Genomic DNA, 19,421 nt, shown 5'->3' with positions numbered 1-19,421 from the left:
GACTCACTCCAGAGGTTCACATGCCACAGGGGGAATGGCGCTGGAGAAAAACTGGCTTGAAGCATTATGGGTAACTCCCCTCCACCCCACACATCTGAAATATAGGAAGTCTTTGGTACCAGCAGGGGGCAGTCTTGCCCTCTGACAGTACAGGACAAGGGGCTCCCAGCACAGGGAAAACAGACATTAGATGTGACTCCCCCAAAGCCCCACAAAGGGACACGCCTCACCAGGTTCAAAGTGGCTTCAGAGAAGAGCCAACTTCTAACAAGTGGGGGTGAGGAAGAACTGGGACGGCTCATCCATAGCTGACTAGTGCAGGGTTCTTACCCCTTCCTCTCCAGCATCTGCTGCTGGCCACGGTCAGAGACAGGATACTGGGCTACCTGGCCCTCGGGCTGGATCCAGTCTGGCAATGCATATGGCTAACGCTATGCTCAGGATATAAGGATAGCAAATGTTAGGGGTATTTAGTCGGCAAAGGCCAAGCATGGAAGAGACTGATATTTAGAGAGACTCCCCTGAAGGAGCACACACTGCCCCTTCCCTTCTGCTTCCACCCTGCTCCAGTGTCGGAGGGTCATTCAGTAAAATGCAGAACAAATAACTTTCATAAAATATGTTGCCAGCCTGTGGAACTCACTGCTGCAGGCTCAAGTGCTAGGGCTGGTTGAGAACATTTGTAGCCAGGCTGGCAATGAGCAGGGTAATCAGGGCTCTAGATGCGAGGTGTAAACTGATCTCTGCTGGGGTCAAGATGGAATCTCCTCACCCTGGCCAGCATTATTGGGGTTTTGCTTTTCTCTGATGCCACACGTATGGGTCCCAGCAGGAGCGTAGGGACCAGAATGGCTGGTCCAGTGATCTGAGATGGGGTAGCAAGTCCTATTTTCCCAGGAGTCTCAGGACTGGAAGTGCAGAGAATACCAATGCAGGGAGGGGGTTCAGCCACTGGGAGCTGGGAGGAGATGACTCCCTGGAGTCTGAAAGTGCAGAGGGAGTAGACTGATTTGCTGCTGTTCTGCAGGCTGAAATCCTGGGGCTGGCTGGGGCATGGGAAGAACCATCAGAGGAGAGAATAGTATCAAAAACTGTTTTAATAAGATCAATAATAAGTGCACAGGCTGCAAAGGGAGACAGCTGGGATGTTCCTTGGGGGTGGATCTTTGGTATGGAGCTTCTGTGACAAACTTGAATGAGCAGGGTGAGCCTGAGAGAGACCCTGGCTCCCAGGGTGGGGGCAATGATGCGTAGCAATGGTTGCAGGCTCTGGACTCTACACTCTAGAGCCCTGCTGGGCACCTGTAGCTCCCGCTCACTTCAGCCCCGTCTCCCCCTATGGCTGAGTGTGAAAGGCTGAGCAGCTGCCTGCAGTGTGATGAGATCAGTCAGCTGGCAGCTCCAGGGCCTGTGTGGGGAGCAGAACGGGCTCCTAGGACTCTTCCCACCCCCCCGGTGTCAAAGCCTGGTTATTATGCTCTCATGTGCTCCCTGACAGACACAGACCTCCGGGGCGACCGGGCAGCGGGAGCGTGGGCACGGGATCCCTCCGGCCACAGGCTCGCTGGCCCTGGGCGAACAATGGGCATGCTGTGCGGGCCAGTGGAATGACCTCACCCCCCCCCCAGTCATTCCTGCTCCAGGACATGGCACAAAGCCCCCTCTGTGTGAGCGTGTCCGCACGCGGGACAGTGTGGGGAGCGGCTCCTCCGAAAGGGGCCGTGTTGCCCAGAGACACAAGGAGCAGTGAGCAGCCCCCACCCCCTGCCGGCAAAAGGCCACCGGAAAGGGGAAGTGCGTTGGAGGGGGGGCGAGTTTAGACCCCTCTAAATGGTGTCAGTTAGACCAAGGGCAGCCCCCCTTTCAACTGCCTGGGCTGAACACTATAGCACAGAGAAAATGTTCTTGTTCTAAGAGGGGGCGGAAGGGAGTATTGGAGTTCGGGGGTGTCCCCTCTGGGGTATGGAGGGGTCTGCCGGGGGCAAAGGCAGTGGGACCCCAGCATTGTTTTTATTCTGCCTGATTACTGGAGTCGCAGCATTGCCAACGCTAACGACCCGCGATTTGGTGTTTCCCCTGAAGGCCCAGCTGCCAAAGCCAGTTACTGCCTGAGCCTCCCAGCTTTCATTACACAACAGGAAGTTTCTAGCTCTCCTGGCTGTGGGGGAAACCTTGAAAATGGCCCCTCGGCGCAGTCCAGCACCGGAGGGCAAATGGAAGAACCCGCCAGTTACAGCTTTGAAAAATCTCATGAGTGTTGGCGCCTGACTCTGGCAGGGCTCCTTGGTGCCCAGGTTAAGGGCCATGACATGATTTCCCCGGCTGTGCTGCATTTGGATACCAAGTCATTGCTGGCTGCACCCCCACCGAGCCTCCTGTATTGCTGCTCTGAACACCTCCCCGAGGACAGTGTGGCAGGAACTCGGGGAGTGGGGCAGGGGGAGCTCCTCCCCAGATCTGTAGAGTGGAGCAGCCGGCTCTCTGGAACCAGCCTCAGAGCCTCCAGCTCACGGTACTGCTGGAGGATAGGAGCCACACCTGCCTTTCTCCCTGAGCACAGCCCTGCATCAGCTCAAGGAAGGAGGGCCACCCCACTCAGGTGGGAGGACTCCCCACTCTGCTGCCTGCTCCATGGGGAGGGGAGGGGATTGTTGTGCCCTTGGAATGGCCTTGGGGGGGAGGGGAGGCCCCATAACTGGCTTGCTAGGGCAGGCCTTGGCAGGAGGGAACCAGGAATTAGCTAGCCCAGCTGGCATGGCCGCTGGCTGAAGGCAACAGAACTGGCGAGGGCTGGTAGGAGCTGTGTGAGACTAGCCCAGCCTGCTCGCGGACAGTGCTGTGTGGTGCTGCATGGCAGAACCCGGTTCAATCCCCAGGCCCAGCCGCGCGCTGGGAGAATGGCCAGGAGCACTCAGGCCCCAGGGAGAGGGAGAGGGAGAATGCTAATGCTGTGTTGCTCCAGCCCGGGGTGGCCGACTCAGAAAGCAAGCCTGCCCCAGGCCTCTAGCTCAGGGCGTGTGGGGGAGCGAGCCGTGCGGCTGGAGTGCTTTCTCTGTCTGCTCCTGTTCGGTGCTTGCTGGGGGCTCGGTGACCTGACAGGAGCATTCCCTTACCAGCCCAGCCTCCCAGGGGGCGGGCGCCTCATTTCGAATGAGAGAGAGGAGTGGGGGGAAGGAGCATGCGATCATTGCGATTTCCCCATTAGCATGATCTGCCCTTTGGGGAAGGCGGGGCCTGCGCTGGGTGGATCGAAGAGCTGCTTCCCCTGCCTCCATCCCCACCAACCCTCTGCGGCAGGAGGGTTCACAGCTCCCAAGGGGCGCTGGCCCCCGGACAGCTGACGTCTCTCGGGGAGGGCTGGGGAGTCCCAAGGCCACAGGAGACGGTGGCTGTTCAGACCTTCACCTCATCATCCTCTTCCTCCTCGTCGGCGTACTCAAAGGAGTCGCTGCGGCCCTCCCCAGCCGTGGCCTCCCCCTCCCGCACAGCTGGGAGCGCAGCCACCGCCGCCTCCTCCTCTTCCTCCTCCTCCTCCTCCTCACTGTGACTCCACCCAGCCTCGTCCGCCCGCCACGAGCTGACAACGGGGCTCTCCCGGGGCCCCTCCTCCTCTTCCTCCAGGGTGCCATGTGCACCTCTCGCGCTGTAGTGGCGAGCCAGGACCTGGGCAGCCCGGTGGAACTCTCCCGCCTCCATGCTGCAGTCATTCCAGTGCCCCTGCCACAGGCTGTCTTTCGGGAGCGCCCCCGGCTCCTCAGCGGGTGCTGAGCCCCATGCAGGGCTCTGGTGCCCGCTCCCAGCATAGGCAGGTCCCCCCTCAGCATGCTCTAGGGCATGAGCATCTCCATTGGCATGCACCAAGTGTCCCGTTGAGGAGCTGGCCCCCTGCCTCGAGCAGGCCCAGAGGCTTTCTGCCATGTCGCCCTCTATACACCTGGCATTGGGTGTCCCTGATCCCCGAGGGACCCCGGCCTCAACCCACTCGCCATGCAGGGCAAGGGGCGATGCAGCCTGGCTGCCAGCCAGGGCCCTGGCTTCCTCCCTCTTGTCACTGCTGTCCATGGCGTCTGTGAAGCTGATGACCTGGAGGAGCTCGCTCATGAGGGAGGGTCCGAGGTCCAGGCGGAAGGACAGCAGGGAGTCCGAGCGCTGGAGCTCTGCTTCTGCGGGGAAGGAGCTCTCCCGGGCCTTCTCTGAGCGCGGAGCACGCGGGATGGTGCAGAACCCGGACTCCAGCCCTGAAAGGACAAGGAGCCTTTGCTGAGTGGAAAGCCTCTGGCACTGCACAAGAGCCAGGGGGAGGCAGCGACTATCACACTGGGTGGGGACAGACTGGGCTGTACTATGGGAGACTGGGACCAGTGACTGTATGTGAACAGGGATAGACAAGTCACACTCATGTCAGCTGGGCTATATTGGGATCAATCACTCTCATATGGATCACTTTGCTAGACAGCCTAGGAGCAATTTCACCATCTAGTGCAGAGGTCGGCAACCTTTCAGAAGCGGTGTGCCGAATCTTCATGTATTCACTCTAATTTAAGGTTTCACGTGCCAGTCATACATTTTAACGTTTTTAGAAGGTCTCTTTCTATAAGTCTATAATATATAATTAAACTATTGTTGTATGTAAAGTAAGTAAGGTTTTAAAAATGTTTAAAACACTTCATTTAAAATTAGCAAAGAGTCTTGTGGCACCTTATAGACTAACAGACGTTTTGGAGCATGAGCTTTCGTGGGTGAATACCCACTTTGTCGGATGCATCCGATGAAGTGGGTATTCACCCACGAAAGCTCATGCTCCAAAACGTCTGTTAGTCTATAAGGTACTACAAGACTCTTTGCTGCTTTTACAGATCCAGACTAACACGGCTACCCCTCTGATACTCGACATCATTTAAAATTAAAATGCAGAGCCCCCGAACCGGTGGCCAGGACCTGAGCAGTGTGAGTGCCACTGAAAATCAGCTCACGTGCCGCCTTTGGCACACATGCCATAGGTTGCCTACCCTGATCTAGTGCCTGTTCAGTATTGGGAAAGTCTGGCTTGTACTAGTGAAAACTAGCACCAGTTACACTCCACTGTAACGTGACTAGCCGGTGCTAGGGAAGATGGGAATCAGTCCCGCTGTTTAAGGACTGCTCGGCGCCAGACACCCATGGCCCAGCCCAACTGGAAGATAACAGCACGTGCTGGAACTGGTCTCTGCCAAGAGTTGAGAGGGTGACGTCGAGAGGGTGATGGGTGATCAGCCCTGGGAAATTATTTCCACTGGAATGGCTGTATAACCTGTGACCAGCAGGTGGCAGCATTGCACCATGCCACCTTCGTTGCCCGTCCCTGGCCCAGGCCCAGCCACTCCCACACCGGTCACACTGACCTGAGCATTAGTGCCACGGGAAATGCTGAGCTGGGCCCCTACGTTTGGAGAACACGGCCTTTGTACTAAAGAACCCAGCCCCCAGCACCCGCCAGAGCGTCGCTCAGACGTAGCCAGGACTGAGGGGCCTGGGCAGGGAGCCACGGCTGGAACAGGGCAACCGGGAGGAGCATGAGCAGAGCCATTGGGGGCATGGAGGGGGGGCACTGGATAAGCGGTGGGGCTGCAGGTCCAGAAATAGTAACAACACCCAGCTCTTACACAGCGCATTTCCTCAGCAGATGTTAAAGTGTTTTACATCCTCCCCATTTTATAGATGGGGAAACTGAGGCACGGGACAGGGACGTGACTTGCCCAAGGTCACCCAGCAGGCCAGGGACAGAGCTGGGAAACAGAGCCCAGGTCTCCTGACTCCCAATCCGGTGCTTTAACCATTAGGCCACTGTCTCCCACTGGGCTGTCTCTCCAGAGCTGGCTGGCTGGGGGGGCATCGCCTGCTGCCTACTCCCAGGAGCAGTAAAGTTCACCTAAATCACCCCCCCACTCCTTTCTTCGCTGTGGGGCTGGAGACGGCCCTTCTGTGTGAACGCCAGCAGCACAGCCTCTCCCCCGGTGCTTCCCCTCCACACTGGATGGACCGTTCCCAGTGGGGCACGGAGGCTCTGTGGCCCATTCGCACCCTGAGGCTGCCAGGGGGACAGTGGGTCTCCCTTGCTGTCTGTGAACAAGTTTCTCTCATAGGAGGTGGTTTGAGACCTGCTCCCCCCTCCCCTCCCGACTCATTTCCCACAGGCCACCAATTGGCCATCAGATGGGAACGACCTTGGGTTACTACCACCCCAGCACTGGACTAGAGCTGGAGGATTATAGGTAAGAAACTATATCCCACCCATAATGGCCTGAGCTCTGCAGGGCCGTTAACAGGTGAAGTCGAAGGGGAAGTGGGTTCGGGGGAAGAACAACTGGGGGCTAAGGGTGTATCTCAGAAAAGGATCATTCTGGGATTCACCAGGACCAGGAACTCCCTTGATCATAGCTCTTAAATAGTCCGGTCCATCCAGAGATGGAGATTACACAGATGGGGAAACTGAGGCACAGGAGGGTGGGCAGGGACTTGCCCTGGTTTCAGCGACACAGCCGGGAATAGCACTGGCGTCTCCTAGGCCCGTGCCCCCGCTACAGGACTACTCACCGTAAGCACAGTGTGTCTCGGACACGTTGTTTGGAGCGCTCTTGAAGGCGAACTTCCCAGCCGGGCTGCTGCTGCCATAGGTCCCCTCGCTGAGCTGCGGCAGCGACACGGCGTTCTTGATGATGGGCGAGATGTCTGGGGGGGCGGGCGAGGCTTCGGCCTTGCTCCCGCTGCCCCGGTTCCTCAGTGGCGTCCTCCGCACGTGCCGCAGGGTCCGAGCGAAGAAGTTGTTGGCTTTGGCCGTCTCGGTGCCGCCGTGGTTGCTGAGGAAGGAGGTGTCCCCGAAGACGTCCCCGCCACGCCCCACGTGCATGGTGTGCCGGAAGTCCCCCAGCGGTGGGCTGATCATGTCCGGCGTCAGCTCCGATTTCAACCGGCGTTTGCCATGGGAGCCCGACACCCAGCCGAGCACCGGTAGCTTCCCAAGACTCATGTCACACCCCGTTGTTACTCCACACCCTCTCCCCTAAAACACAGGAAACTGGCCTTCAGTGTGAGGGGGCACAAACTCCAGAGGGGTCACAGTGGCTTGTCACGCCCCCGGACTCCCCATCACTCATGCTACCCCCTCCTTTCGGCCGGGTCGTGTCCTGGGCTGGGGAGCTGCTCCCGGGACCAGCCCCTGCTCCCGATCTTTGGAGATGCCTTAGAGCGGCCGTGGGGAGTGTGGGCCTGTCTTTTCTCCGGTTCGGCACTCCTTCTGGATAATTGCTCTCTACAGCACTCATTAAACTGCCCAGGGGAGGCTTTTCCGAACTGGCTCACCCCTGGCAGCTTCTGCTATTGAGTGCAGGCCTCTGGATCCTCATCTCTCCAGGTGGGTGCGGGGAGTCCTGCTTGGCCCTGGGCAGGTAGGACGGCAGGGCTCGGGCAAAGGTATCTCCAAGGAGTCAGTCGTCACCCTGGCTGCTGCCGCTGGAGCTCTTGTGCGGCTGGAAGTAAGCAAAGCTGGGGATTAATGTTAATCCGCCATCCTCCGTCTCCCTGCTTCCGCCCCTGCCGCCTGCTAGCGTGGGAGTGGCTGGCAGATGGGGCAGCAGGTCACAGCCGAAGGGGGGGTCTCAGGGCAAACTCCTTGATCCTGATGTAAGACGGCCTAAAAATGACAACAGCAAAGGTGAAGGCTCAGGCTGAGATTTTCTGACTGTTCTGGCTGCAGGAGTGAGTTACCGGGGTGCTTTGCAGGGTTCCTGCCAGGAATGAGTAATGCCAACGCCTGGGGAGGGACGGGCCAGGTGAAATAAGAATGGACACTCTGGACCTGTGCCCGACACCACCCCTGCGACTGAACTTACCTCTGAACCTGTGCTCAACCCCAAACCTGCACCCACCCCTGCATCTGCACCTGCCTTCGAACCTGCACTCGTCCCTGCCCCTGCCCCTGCCTTCGAACCTGCACCCACCTTCAAACCTGCACCCGCCTTCAAACCTTCGCCCGACCCCAACCCTGCATCTGCACCCACCTTCGAACCTGCACCCACCCCTGCACCTGCCTTCGAACCTGCATCTGACCCTGCATCTGCACCTGACCCCATCCCCACCCCTGCATCTGCACCTGCCTTCGAACCTGCACCTGCCTTCGAACCTGCGGCCGCCCCTGCATCTGCACCTGCCTTCAAACCTGCACTCGTCCCCACCCCTGCCCCTGCACCCGCCTTCGAACCTGCACCCACCTTCAAACCTTCGCCCGACCCCAACCCTGCATCTGCACCCACCTTCGAACCTGCACTCACCCCTGCACCTGCCTTCGAACCTGCATCCGACCCTGCATCTGCACCTGACCCCATCCCCACCCCTGCATCTGCACCTGCCTTCGAACCTGCACCCGACCCCACCCCCACCCCTGCATCTGTACCCACCCCTGCATCGCCCCCCGCCCCTGCAACTGCACCCGCCTGCGAACCTCCAACAGACCCCACCCTCCCCCCTGCATCTGCACCCGCCTTCGAACCTGCGCCCACCCCTGTATCTGCACCCACCTTCAAATCTGCACCCGCCTTCAAACCTGCACCCGACCCCACCCCCAACCCTGCATCTGCACCCGCCTTCGAACCTGCGCCCGACTCCACCCCCGCATCTTCACCCGCCTTCGAACCTGCGCCCGCCCCTGCATCTGCACCCGACCCCACCCCTGACCCCACCTCTGAACCTGTACCCACCCCGACCCTATGCCCGCCCACCCCCGCACCTGCGCCTGCCCTATGTCCGACCCCACTGCTGAACTTGTATCCCCCCAGACCAGTGCCCGAGCCCAACCACGGGGTAGCTAGAAAGGGAAAGAAATACATTAAATATTATGATTACTGGGGAATTCGTTTGCATTTCTATGGCAACTTGTCTCCAAGGTTCACAAAGCACTTCACCAATGCTACCGTATTAAGCATCAGCCCCTGCACCCACCCATTCTGGAGGCAGGGAAACTGAGTCACAGAGAGACGATGTGACTTGTCCAAGCCAGCGGCCAAGCTGGGATTGGAAGCCAGCTCTCAGTCTGTGCGCAAATAGTCTGTCCCTAAATATTATCGCGACAGGCACGCTGGAAATAAGTAGGCAGACTGTGGCGGTAGGTCAGGTTGTCTCTGGGCTCCTGGTCCCAGGTTAAGTTTCTCTCCTAGCAGACTCCCAGTCTTGCTTTCCAGCCCTGAAGGGGCCAGGGTAGCTGTTCAGATCAGCTTTGCATTGTGGAGTGTTGCCATTTCAGAATCTCCTGGAGGCTGCTCCACTCCAGGCCTCCACTGAGCAGTCCTCTGCCAACACAGCAGGTGAATAATCAATGGGCCAAAGGCCGCTGGCACCTAGGCATGTTCCCCCTGCCCAGGTAAGCTCAGCCCCAGGGCCAGAGGAAGACACCTTGGTTCCTACACTGAGGGGCAGGGCTGGGTCCTTTCAGCAGGATTAGCGACAGGGAGGAGTGAGCCAGACAGGCTGCTGGCTGGGCTGGGGTCTGGAGGGCTCTTGGAGGGCTGGGGGTGAGATTACCTACGGCCCAGCCCCTGAGGTTCTGCCTTGCAGCTGGAGAGCACAGATACGCTCTGTGGCTGTGTGTGCACAGGACTGGGGGAGGCGGGGGGGATGGTGCGGAGGAAGTAGGGTGGGGGAGAAGGAGGAATGCCAGAATAGACTCCAGGAGATCAGTGATAAACCCAGCCGATACCCCCCGCCAGTGGCATTTCCAGTGCTCCTTGGCCCTTGTCCCCAACAGAGCCACCCTTTGTCCTGTCCCCAGCTGCGCTCCCAGCCCATTTCAGCCTCCCGCTCTGTGCTCCCCTCCCTGCCACGTGCCCCTGTGCTGCTGCCTGCAAGTCACCTTGACAGGGAGCAGGTGCCAGGGAGGGCTATGCTCCGGGAACGCTGGCCACGAGTCTCCGTCACCACTGGCGCCACGTGTCCTTCCCCACCCCAGCCTTGTTTGCTCACCCAGGGCCCTCTTATCTGCCAGGGGGTAGAGGTAGGCAAATGCAAAACAAAACTCCCCTTGAAATCCGCTGCAACCATTGGCTGTTTCCCTGGGGATCAGGGGGCAGGGAGCCTGTTTCCCGGGGTCCTCTAACCCCATGGCTCCCCAGAGTCCCGCCTCCTTGCTGATGGAGAAACTGGGGGAGCTCTCCCTTCTCAGCTGAGACCTGCTAGGCATGTGGTGTGGGGGGGCTTGGGGATCAGCCAGGCCTGGCTACAATGGGGCTCCAGGCTTCCCCGCTGGGCTTGGCTCCTACTGGGCTGTGTGAATTCCCCACTGCTTCCAGCTGGGGGGTTGGCACCCCCCCCCCTCACCCCATGAAGACCCCTCACCCCATCCACAGCTTGCACCCGTTGGCCCAGGCAAGAAAAGGAGGGGGGTGGGGAGAGCAGGGGAATTTGCCGGGGGCCCTGCACGCCCCCTGCAGCCTCGCTGAGCTATCCCGGGGCCAGGAAGAGCCGAGCCCCCTGTGCAGGGAAGGCAATGGGGCGGTTGAGACGGTTCCCAGCACTCCAGCTCCCCTGGCCTTGGGCCAGGCTCAGAGAACAGGGAGAGGGGATGAGCTGTGCCTCTGCATTCCCTCCCCCGCCCCCCCAGGAGTCTCCCTCTCCTTGGGGCACATGGGGCCCAGATGCTCAAGGCTACAGTGGGGTCAGATCAGAAAGAAGAGGGAAAGGGGGCAGGAGAGAGGTGGTGTTCAGCAAAAGGCCCATCTGGGCTGGGGGTTGTGGGCCCATTCCCTGCTTGGCGGGATCCTTGGAGGAGGAGGCGGGTACTTTTCTCCCCTTCGTTCTTTCCCTCACTACCACAAAAATGACTAGCCCACAACCACAGTCTGGATTTCAGCAGCCCCCCCTGCCTCTAGCTGGCACTGCCCTCCCCTGCAATGCCAAACCCAGGCTGCAGGGCAGGCCTTCTGTCGCCGGCCTGTCCCTGTGACCCCTTTCCTTCTTGCCTGTCAGCCCCCGCTGGTGTGTGGCCGCCCAAAATCAACAGAGGCGCTCAGAACCCTGCCTTCCCACCTGGTCTCTCTCGTTTTCAGCTCCACTCCAGTTATTCTCTCATCCATGTGAAACTCGTGATTCTCTGAGCAAAGGGTCAGCCAGGGCATGCGTTCTATTCCTCCTGCTGTGTCTGTGTTACAGCCCATCACTGCAACGGCTGGGCCCTTTCCCTCTCCAACAGCTCCCCTTCTCCTTAATCCTCCCCGCCTCTCCCCTTTCCCCAGGGGGCCCCAAAAGGCAAGCCACAATCAGACTGCCAACATCTCTCCAGCCTCCCCTCTCCCTAACTTCAGCTGGTTTCCACTGATTTGTCTCCTCTGAGATGGGCGGAAAGCAGAGAGGGAAAAAGTGATCCAGACGAGCAGGACTGCCAAACGCAGACTCCCCACCACATGCCCGCCCCCAGGGCGTAAAGGCCCAGGAGAGAGAGGAGATGTCCACGGTGGTCTGAGGAACATCGGGATGGGGAGGAACGAAGGGAAATTTGGGCTGGAAATTGGGAGAACATTCCTAGCCGGGAGGGTCTATCAAGCTGTGGAAGAGTCTCCCAGAGGAAACAACAGCCCCATTGCTTGGATCATGTAGAGCCAGACTGAAGCGTGCTATAGGGGATGCTATAGGGGACAGCCCGGTGCTGAATGGCCTAGACAGGACCATCTCCAGCTCCTCTGAGCGCAGGAGAAATGCAGACTGCATGTGCTGGAATAAAGCACCGCTGAGCTCCCGGGCCGCTTGCTGCTATATATATAGATAGATCACGTAGGGGTTTTTCCGAACAGACCCGCTTTGAGGCTGAGGCTGGAATTCCACACGCAGCACTTTTTGCCCCCCCCCCCTCCTCGAAAACAAAACAAAACAAAACTACTCCCTTTCCTGTTGGGGGAAAAAAAAGTCTCCCTCGGACCCTGCGGGAATGGGTGGCCACAGCTGAGCGTAGGAAGGCAGAGGGAACCCTACAACCCTTCCAGCTCCCCTGCTGCCTCCGTGCCCCTTCTTCCCCCTCTTCTTCTGCATCCCTCCCTCCACCCCCCATCCTCTCCCTTCTGCCATATCCCCCTTCCTCTCCTCCCCCTCCTTCCACATTCCCCTCTTCCCTTCCCCTTCTTCTGCCATATTTCCCTTTCCCCCATTCCCTACCCCCTCCTTCAAACCCCCTGTTCTCCAACACCCCACCCCACGCGCCTTCCTTCGCCTGCCCTCTGCTCCACTGAACTTTCCCCCATGCCCGTCAAGTCTTAACTTTAGCTTTTACCTTTTTGAGAAAAAAAAAAAGGTTTAAAAAAAGAAAAGTTCTCCGAGGTTTCAAACGTTCCCCGTGGCTCTTGGCGAAGTGCTGCCGCTCCCAGGGGAGGTGACCCCCTTTTCCCACTGCTTGGGGGCTGGCTCCTCAGCAGTCTCCCCCTTCTCTGCGCTGTTCCTTGGCTGCTGTGCAGGAGCACTGGTGCCAGTGGAGGGAGGGAGAAGGGAATGGGGAGGGGATGTGGGAGCAGTGGGTGGGGTCTCCACATTTACTGACCAATCCCCAGCTGTCTGGGAAAGGAGGCCAGAGAAAAAGAGGGAGTTAGTCCAACTGTCCAGGAGAAAAGATTGCAGGAGCCCCTGTTCTGCCCCCTCCCTCCCTCCCCACTACCCCTTGTGCCTGGGTCGGCAGCATCTCACCCTCATCAAGAGAGCAGCCTCAGAGAACGCCTGTGTCTAGTTGAGTCTGTCTATCAGGAAGCCATGGTTGGGTCAGAGGTCCCTTGCCCCAGCCTGTGTGTGCCGTGGGACAGCATTGCCTACAGGTGACTGGGTGTGGCCAGCAAGGCTAAGAATTGCCGTGTGATGCACACCTCACTAAGAACAAGTCTGAGGGCGTCCCAGTCCCTGAGAGCTCTGAGATTCACCTCCCCCACTATACTTTTACTCCAGGATTGCCCCTGCCACACACATCCCCTTTTTACCAGCAAGGGATGGGGAGAGCTCCGGCTGGCTTGGAGGAAGGGTCCCATTAGTAGAACTGAGCAGGGTCTCTGGGTAGGGTTGGAAGGAAGGTCTTCTTAGGGGCACTGATCAGGGTGGGGAACGGAGGGTTTCACTGGCAGCACTGTGCAGGGTCAGGAAAGATGGTGTTACGGAGTGGGATGTAGGCAATCTTGCCTAGTAGTCAGAGCAGGAGTCCAGGTTGGGGAACAAAGCCAAGAGTCTGTATGAGAGTCAACTGCCAGTTACCAGAGCTGGGGCCAAGTCAGAGTTGGGCCAGAAGTCAGAGCTAGGACTGGTGACTGATGGCTGGAGGTGAGGCATAAGGGTGGGAACAGGAGGAGAGACAGGGATCAAGCCCAGAGCAGGAGCACCGTGGGAACAGTAGCAAAGGCAGGAGCCGCGCAGGAATCAGGAACAGGGCTGGGTGCAAGAGGCAGGCACAAATAGGGTCCAATATTGCCACAACAGGAAATCACCTTGTCACTCAAACTTCCTGTGCCTCCTTCTGGCTTAAAAAGTGTGGTTGGACCAATTGGTGGAGCCGGGGGATCCTCCAGTCAGGGCTCCTGTGGGTGGTGCCTTGGCTGAGGCTATAGTCTTACTAGCTTCTCAGTCCACCAGGTTTTGACAGACCTTGGGAGTCCAGGATGTGGCAGCTGTCTGGAGTGGCCCAGGCCTGAGTTCAAGACCTGGGACATCACAGAGGGTCTCATTAGTGGCCCTGTGCAGGGTAAGGCTGGAGGGTCTCATTGGTGGCACTGTGTAGGGTGGGGATGGAGGATCCTATTCGGGGTACTGCATAGGATTTCTGCACCTGTATGGATCATCTCCATGGTATCGCCAGGGGTTTTTCCCTTTATAGGAGTGTGGTGAAAAATCCTGCGGAAGGGAATGTTGCATTAATGTCATCATGAGGGGAATCTCCTGGGAGAGGTAGAGTGGAGTGTCTGGTTGATAGGAGGTACAAGGTAGAGGTGGGATGAGATCCTGTGGCTCTGTGTGGGAGCTCTAGGCCAGAATGGAATGGAGGGTCCCACTGGTGGCGCAATGTGGGGTCTTTAGGTAGAGGAGGGGAGATGGGGCTCTCTGGCACTGAGTAGGCCAGGCATGAAAAAATTGCTACACAGCTGCTAGCCAGAGGGAGAAATGGAAGATGGGAATGAAGCTCAGACCCTTGGCATCTCCACCTGGGTGCTGCTGAGATTATGCCAGGCAGGGCCAGCTCCAGACACCAGCTCAGCAAGCAGGTGCTTGGGGCGGCCAAGGGGAAGGGGTAGCACGTTGGACTTTTCGGCGGCAGGTCCCTCAGTCCCTCTCGGAGAGAAGGACCTGCCGCCGAATTACCGCCGAAGAAGAAAGTGGCGCGATGGAGGTGCTGCCGATCACGGCTTTTTTTTTCCCCCTGCTTGGGGCGGCAAAAACCCTGGAGCTGGCCCTGATTCCAGGGTGCTGTCCCTGGACTCTGCTTGGGAAACTCCATCTTTGGTATGGGCCTCTGTCTACAAAGTGTCTGATCAGTTTGAAGCTCTACCCTCTTCTAGCTCCTGGTAGGGGAAGATGTCTATCTCTTCTACACCCTCCAGAGCCTCTGCTGCTACCACTTTTCCACCCCTTCCCAGGCCTCTGCTCTTTGGTTCCCCTTTCCACATGACTAGCTCCAATGCATGAGTAGCTAGTGCTGCTTGGGGAAGTTAGGAGCTGTGTCACCTTCCAGAGTCTGCACACTGCTCAGAATGCCTCTACAGTTGCTCTGAATTTTTCCAAGCAGCAGCATGAAATTGATAGGATTCTGGGGAGTTTCACTGTTATGGCTCGTTTCTGGTGAAGTTTGGATAGGCTACTTGTGGCCCCATGTAATATCATGGGCCAGGGATGGGATGGAGAGTCCTACTAATAGCACTGTGTGTGAGTACACGCTTATAGGGCAGCGAGACCTGCGGTAGTGGAGGAGGATAGCCTTGGGGCTAAAACACAGTGTGGAGAGTTAGATTCCATTCCTGGTTCTGCAACAGACCTGGGTAAATCAGCCTCAGTTTCCCCATCTGTAAAACGAGGACAATTTTTTCTGTCTCATGGGGGGTGAGGGGAGATCAGATTCATTAGGGCAACATATTATTAACACGCAAAGCCTACATTCCTGGAATACAAACCTGCCAGCCCTATAGATTTGAAGGGTAGGAGGTGATGTCTGAAACACTTCTTTCTCCCTGGCAGAGGAGCTGCCCCACTAGAGGAAGCCATCTGAAGTGGTGAGAGGGGCAGGATAGGCCCTTTCATCAGATCTCATTCATCCCCAGAGCGATCTGGGAATGCTATTCCCTGTCATGGTGCATCCCCTTCAGTCTGCATCTCTTTCAAGCTGGAGCCACTCAGCCAAAGTTGGCTTTGGCTGGATGGGTACCTCCGCGCTTCCACTGTAGTCTCGAGGGCCCCCCACTCTCCCCAGTGCTGGCTGTGCTGGGGAGCACTGATTCCAGATGAGTGGCAATCATCCCTGCTTGGGAATGCAGAACAAATCTCTTCCAGATGGGGGTGGGGGCAACACTCTCCACAGGGAGGGGCTGCAGGGAGTCCACTCTCTCTTCCTCCTGCTCTCTGTCCCCTCCCCCACCACACTCTAAGCATCTTTGAGCTCCAGGGCAGCAGGATCCACTATGTTTCCAGGGAAGTGGGTGGAAATCCAGCCAGTGGTTTTGCAGCCAAACGACCTCGAATTGTGATTCTCGTATCCCATCAACTGAGCAGGATTAGGTTGGGGTGCAACTGGGCTAGGAGACCTCCAAGGAACACGCAGGCTGCTGCAACCAGAGACGCTGCCCATTCAGTGGGGTCACTCTGAATCAGAACTGAACCCAGGCCCAGCACAGTGGAAGGGGTGCTGTGCTGTGCTGTGGAAAGTGCCTTAAAAGGGAGCCAGGACATTTGATCCCTGGCACAAGTACAGGGATGTTAACCCGGGTAGCCCCATTCCAAAGTGGGTAATTACTTAATCCATACAGTCCTCCCTCCACCTCTAGCCACCTGGAAAATGGGGACATAATCCTTCCTTTCCTCTGCCCTTTGTCTGGCTTGCGTATTTAGATTGTAAGCTCCGGGACAGTCTCTCGCTATGAGATGTGCAGCATCTAGCACAATGGAGCCCTGATCACAGCCGGCACCTCCAGGCCATATAAATAAACAGTAATATTAACTAATAATCAATAGGCATTTCTACCCTGCCTCTCATTGTGATGTCCAAGTGACCCCACAGTTTCAGCTGGAGATGTCATTATTAGCTCTGATTTCTGTGGCATCGAAAGCATGGAGAAAACAAGGAGACACGGTCCCTGCCCCAAGGAGTTTACAATCTAATGCACAAGTGAGGGGTGGGGATGCAATGAAAAGCCAAGTGACTGGGCAGCAGAACTCAGAGTGTGTCTTGCTAGATCCCTGTCTGGCTTTGAGTTTTTGTTGCCCTATGTCTCCTCCCTCTCCTTGAGTCTGCCGTGTCCGCGTGCCTAGGGTTTGGTGGAGGTGCTTGTTGCAAGATGGGCTTTGAAGGAGGCCAGGGTGCTGGGCCTGACCAGGAAGGAGATTCCAGTTATTCTTCTCTTCCCTGTCACAGAGAGCTGCTGGGTGCAGGATGGCTGCTGAAGCCCAGCTTAAGGGTAATCGCCTTTCAATGGCTGGGTATCTGCCTGCTCTCCATCCACAGTGCAGTCCATAAAGTGCTTTGGGCTCCCGGACACTGGAAGGTGCTCTCCAATGGTAGAGGGAAATTCATTCATTAGTGGCCTTTGGCCTCTCTGGGATGCCCCTTGTCTCTCCACCTGGTCTCCTTTCCTCCCTTCATGTCTGGCCAGTGGCCCTTCCCTGACCCATGTCTGTGAGCCAAGGAGGGCTGTGGGCATGTGCCAGGTAGGTGACAGTGGATGTTGTGACAGTGCTCTCTGCATGGCCAGGGCTGGAGGGGATTTCCCTTCCCTTCCTTGCGAGCGATGCCCTATCTTTGGCCTTGCCGCTCTCGTTGGCTGCTTTGAGGGCAGGCCGTGCTGAGGGCTCCAGGGCTCCATCCACACACAGGCGGAGTGGGGTCTCTGAGCGCTTGGTCCCTGCACAGTTATTTGGGAGGGAGGAAGAGAGATGGTGGGGGCAGGGGCAGGCGTCTGGTTCAGCACACGAGAAGCAGATATCCTGTTGCTGCCCAGGCTCCTTGGCTCATGTTTCCTCATTAACTGGGAGCGCCGTTCATTTGCGGGCGACTTCCAGATGTTTCCATTCTCCTCGCAGCGGCTGTGAGGTCGCATACCACACGGTCTGGGAATAACTGCAGGCATCTGGGCAGAGACAGCCCCCTGCCACAAGTGGAGGGGAGGGGGCCTTCCTCCCCACACCCTGCCTAGGGGTATCAGCTTCCTTTTCCCCCGGCCCCCAGGGCCAGTCTGTCAGGCCCAATCCTAAGCCTCTGGCCCTGGGCACTTGCCCCCTCTCTGTGTGTCTCACTGAGTGACAGCAGGGCTTTCTTTTGTGGGAGGGAGAAGGTGACTTCTGACCTTCTTTCCCCCACCTCCTCAGCTTCTAGATCACTGGGCCACTGAATAGCAGAAGCTAGAGGAATTCCGGGGCTTTATTCCCCCATCTTCCTCTTCCCAGTGATCTGAGTTTTTGGCCACGTTCCTTTTGTGGCCAGGGGGTTAGCGGGGGAGGAGGCGCCTTTCCCCTGGGAGTTGGGGAGAGACGCCGAGAGCTCAGGCATTGCTGTCTGCCAGATGCCAGGGGAGGGCCGAGTTCCCAGGCTCCCTCTCTCACTGTCCCCTCCCTCCCCCCAACCTTTATATCTCTGTCTCTTCCTCTCCCACCTGTCCTCCTTGCTTCCTACCAGCCCTGGTTGCATGGCGGAGGGGAATGCGCTGCAATGCTGGTTTGCCTGCTGTGGGGGCTGGGCATGGGTGTGGTGAGGGCAGAGGTGGGCTCAGAGGGCTGGGGGGAGTGGGGTGCAGAGGAAGGGGCAATGGAAAGCCCTGGGCAGGGGCACTCTCTGCTTGCCCCCTCTAGAGGGGAGGGTGGGGTGGTGTCCATGGGGTGGGGGGCTGTTCTATAAACTAGAGACAGTAAGTGGAGATCAGGAACAGCTGCCAGGGGCCCGGAAACGCCTCTGGAATTCCAGGCGCCAGGAAAAGATTTTTTTTCTTCGTCTTCTTCTCACCCCCACCCCAATCCCTCTTAATTCTCCGGTTCCTGTTCACAGGCCCTTCAGGGGCCAGGAGGGGCAGAGGGGGGCTCAGATATCAGCTTTCTTTCCTGCAGGAGCCTGTGTAGCAACAGAGCGAGGGGGGGCACTTCTGGGTCCACTTCCCCTCCCCCGAATGCATTCCCTGAGCAGAAGATTGGGGTGGGGGGTGGGGGTTGCACATCTGCAGGAGTTTAAAGTCTGTATGTGCTGGCGGGAGGAGGGGTGTGTGGGGACGACTTGGGGCGGGCAGGGGGAGACTGCAAGGATAGGGGAGATAGGGAGAGATTGCCCTGGGGCGGGGAGATTAAGGGGTGGATGAGAGTGGGGGAAAAGGAGCCTGCCTGGGAGTGGAGAGGAAGGGGGAAAAGGGGAGACTGAGCCGGAAGACTGGAGGGGAGGAGAGAGGTAGTGAAAGGGAGGTAGACTGTGGGGAGAGTGCCAGAAGGGAAGGTTTGGGGTTGGCAGCGTGCGCCTGTAGGTAAGGCAGTGAGATGGAGGGGGGAGATGTGTGCGGGGATGGGCAGGGGAGCGGAAGTGCAGAGGCAGGAGAGGCTGGGAGGCAGGCAGCTGCGGGGGGGCTGGACAGCTATTTTATCCTAATTGCTCTGCCTGTCCCTCCTGCTTGGGTATTTTTGGCCTGGGGAACGGGGGAGGCAGCTAAAAATAGGGGTCTCCCCACCCACCCCCCGAGGAGGCGTCTGCCTGCCTGTGGGGATGCTGCAGGGTCTGGAGGAGAGGAGCAGGCCGGGTCTCCTCCCCGAACTGTCTGGCTATGCCTTTGTTTGTGTCTCAGGCCTATGAGGACAGGAAGAGGCCGTGAGGCTGGGAAACAATGGCTCATTCTCCTGCAGTCGGTGCCTGCGGAGCAGCGATAGGGATGTGGGCGGGCGGCCAGCAGGCGGGCACTGCCTTTGACCGCCTCTCTGGCGAGCGGACACGGGCTGCGGTAGGGGAAAGGGGGGCTGAACGAACAGCTGCCCTGGGGCCTTGTGCAATGCTGCGCCGAACCCTGCCGCCCCCACGGGGTGCCCCCAAACCAGACAGTATTCTGGGAGGGGCAAACAGCTCGTTACGACATACAGGGCCAGTCGGTGGCGCCCAAGAAAGCACCTCAAGCGGGGCCGTGGCACATGGTGCCCCTCTCCCTGCACCTGCAGAAGGTGGGATATGTAGCGACAGGTGGGAGAGGGAGCTCTCCTATGCGAATGGA

General features: G+C 58.2%; 2 protein-coding genes across 3 annotated transcripts; one reads left to right on the top strand and one right to left on the bottom strand.

Annotated features, from left to right (window-relative positions):
• Window positions 1-1,079: 1,079 nt before the first annotated feature.
• On the bottom strand, window positions 1,080-12,509 carry CDC42EP1 (CDC42 effector protein 1). Of its 2 annotated transcripts, XM_039520538.1 has the most exons (4): window positions 12,287-12,509; window positions 7,339-7,669; window positions 6,574-7,039; window positions 1,080-4,238 (listed from the first exon to the last, which is right to left on the bottom strand). In XM_039520538.1, the coding sequence occupies exons 3-4, from the start codon at window positions 7,004-7,006 to the stop codon at window positions 3,394-3,396; spliced, it is 1,278 nt and encodes a 425-aa protein (XP_039376472.1). In that variant the 5' UTR covers window positions 7,007-7,039; window positions 7,339-7,669; window positions 12,287-12,509; the 3' UTR covers window positions 1,080-3,393. The 2 variants fall into 2 exon arrangements, with proteins under 2 accessions (XP_039376472.1, XP_039376471.1); XM_039520537.1 differs by having other exon boundaries at window positions 6,574-7,505; window positions 12,287-12,508.
• LOC120373718 (extensin-like) lies at window positions 7,820-8,794 on the top strand. Its single transcript, XM_039492553.1, has one exon. It carries the CDS (start codon window positions 7,820-7,822, stop codon window positions 8,792-8,794), a length of 975 nt encoding a protein of 324 aa, XP_039348487.1.
• Window positions 12,510-19,421: the final 6,912 nt, after the last annotated feature.

This window comes from Mauremys reevesii, linkage group 1 (genome assembly GCF_016161935.1).
Source record: "Mauremys reevesii isolate NIE-2019 linkage group 1, ASM1616193v1, whole genome shotgun sequence".
In the NCBI taxonomy this organism is placed as follows: Eukaryota; Metazoa; Chordata; order Testudines; family Geoemydidae; genus Mauremys; species Mauremys reevesii.
This window is presented reverse-complemented; position numbering and strand designations above follow the sequence as displayed.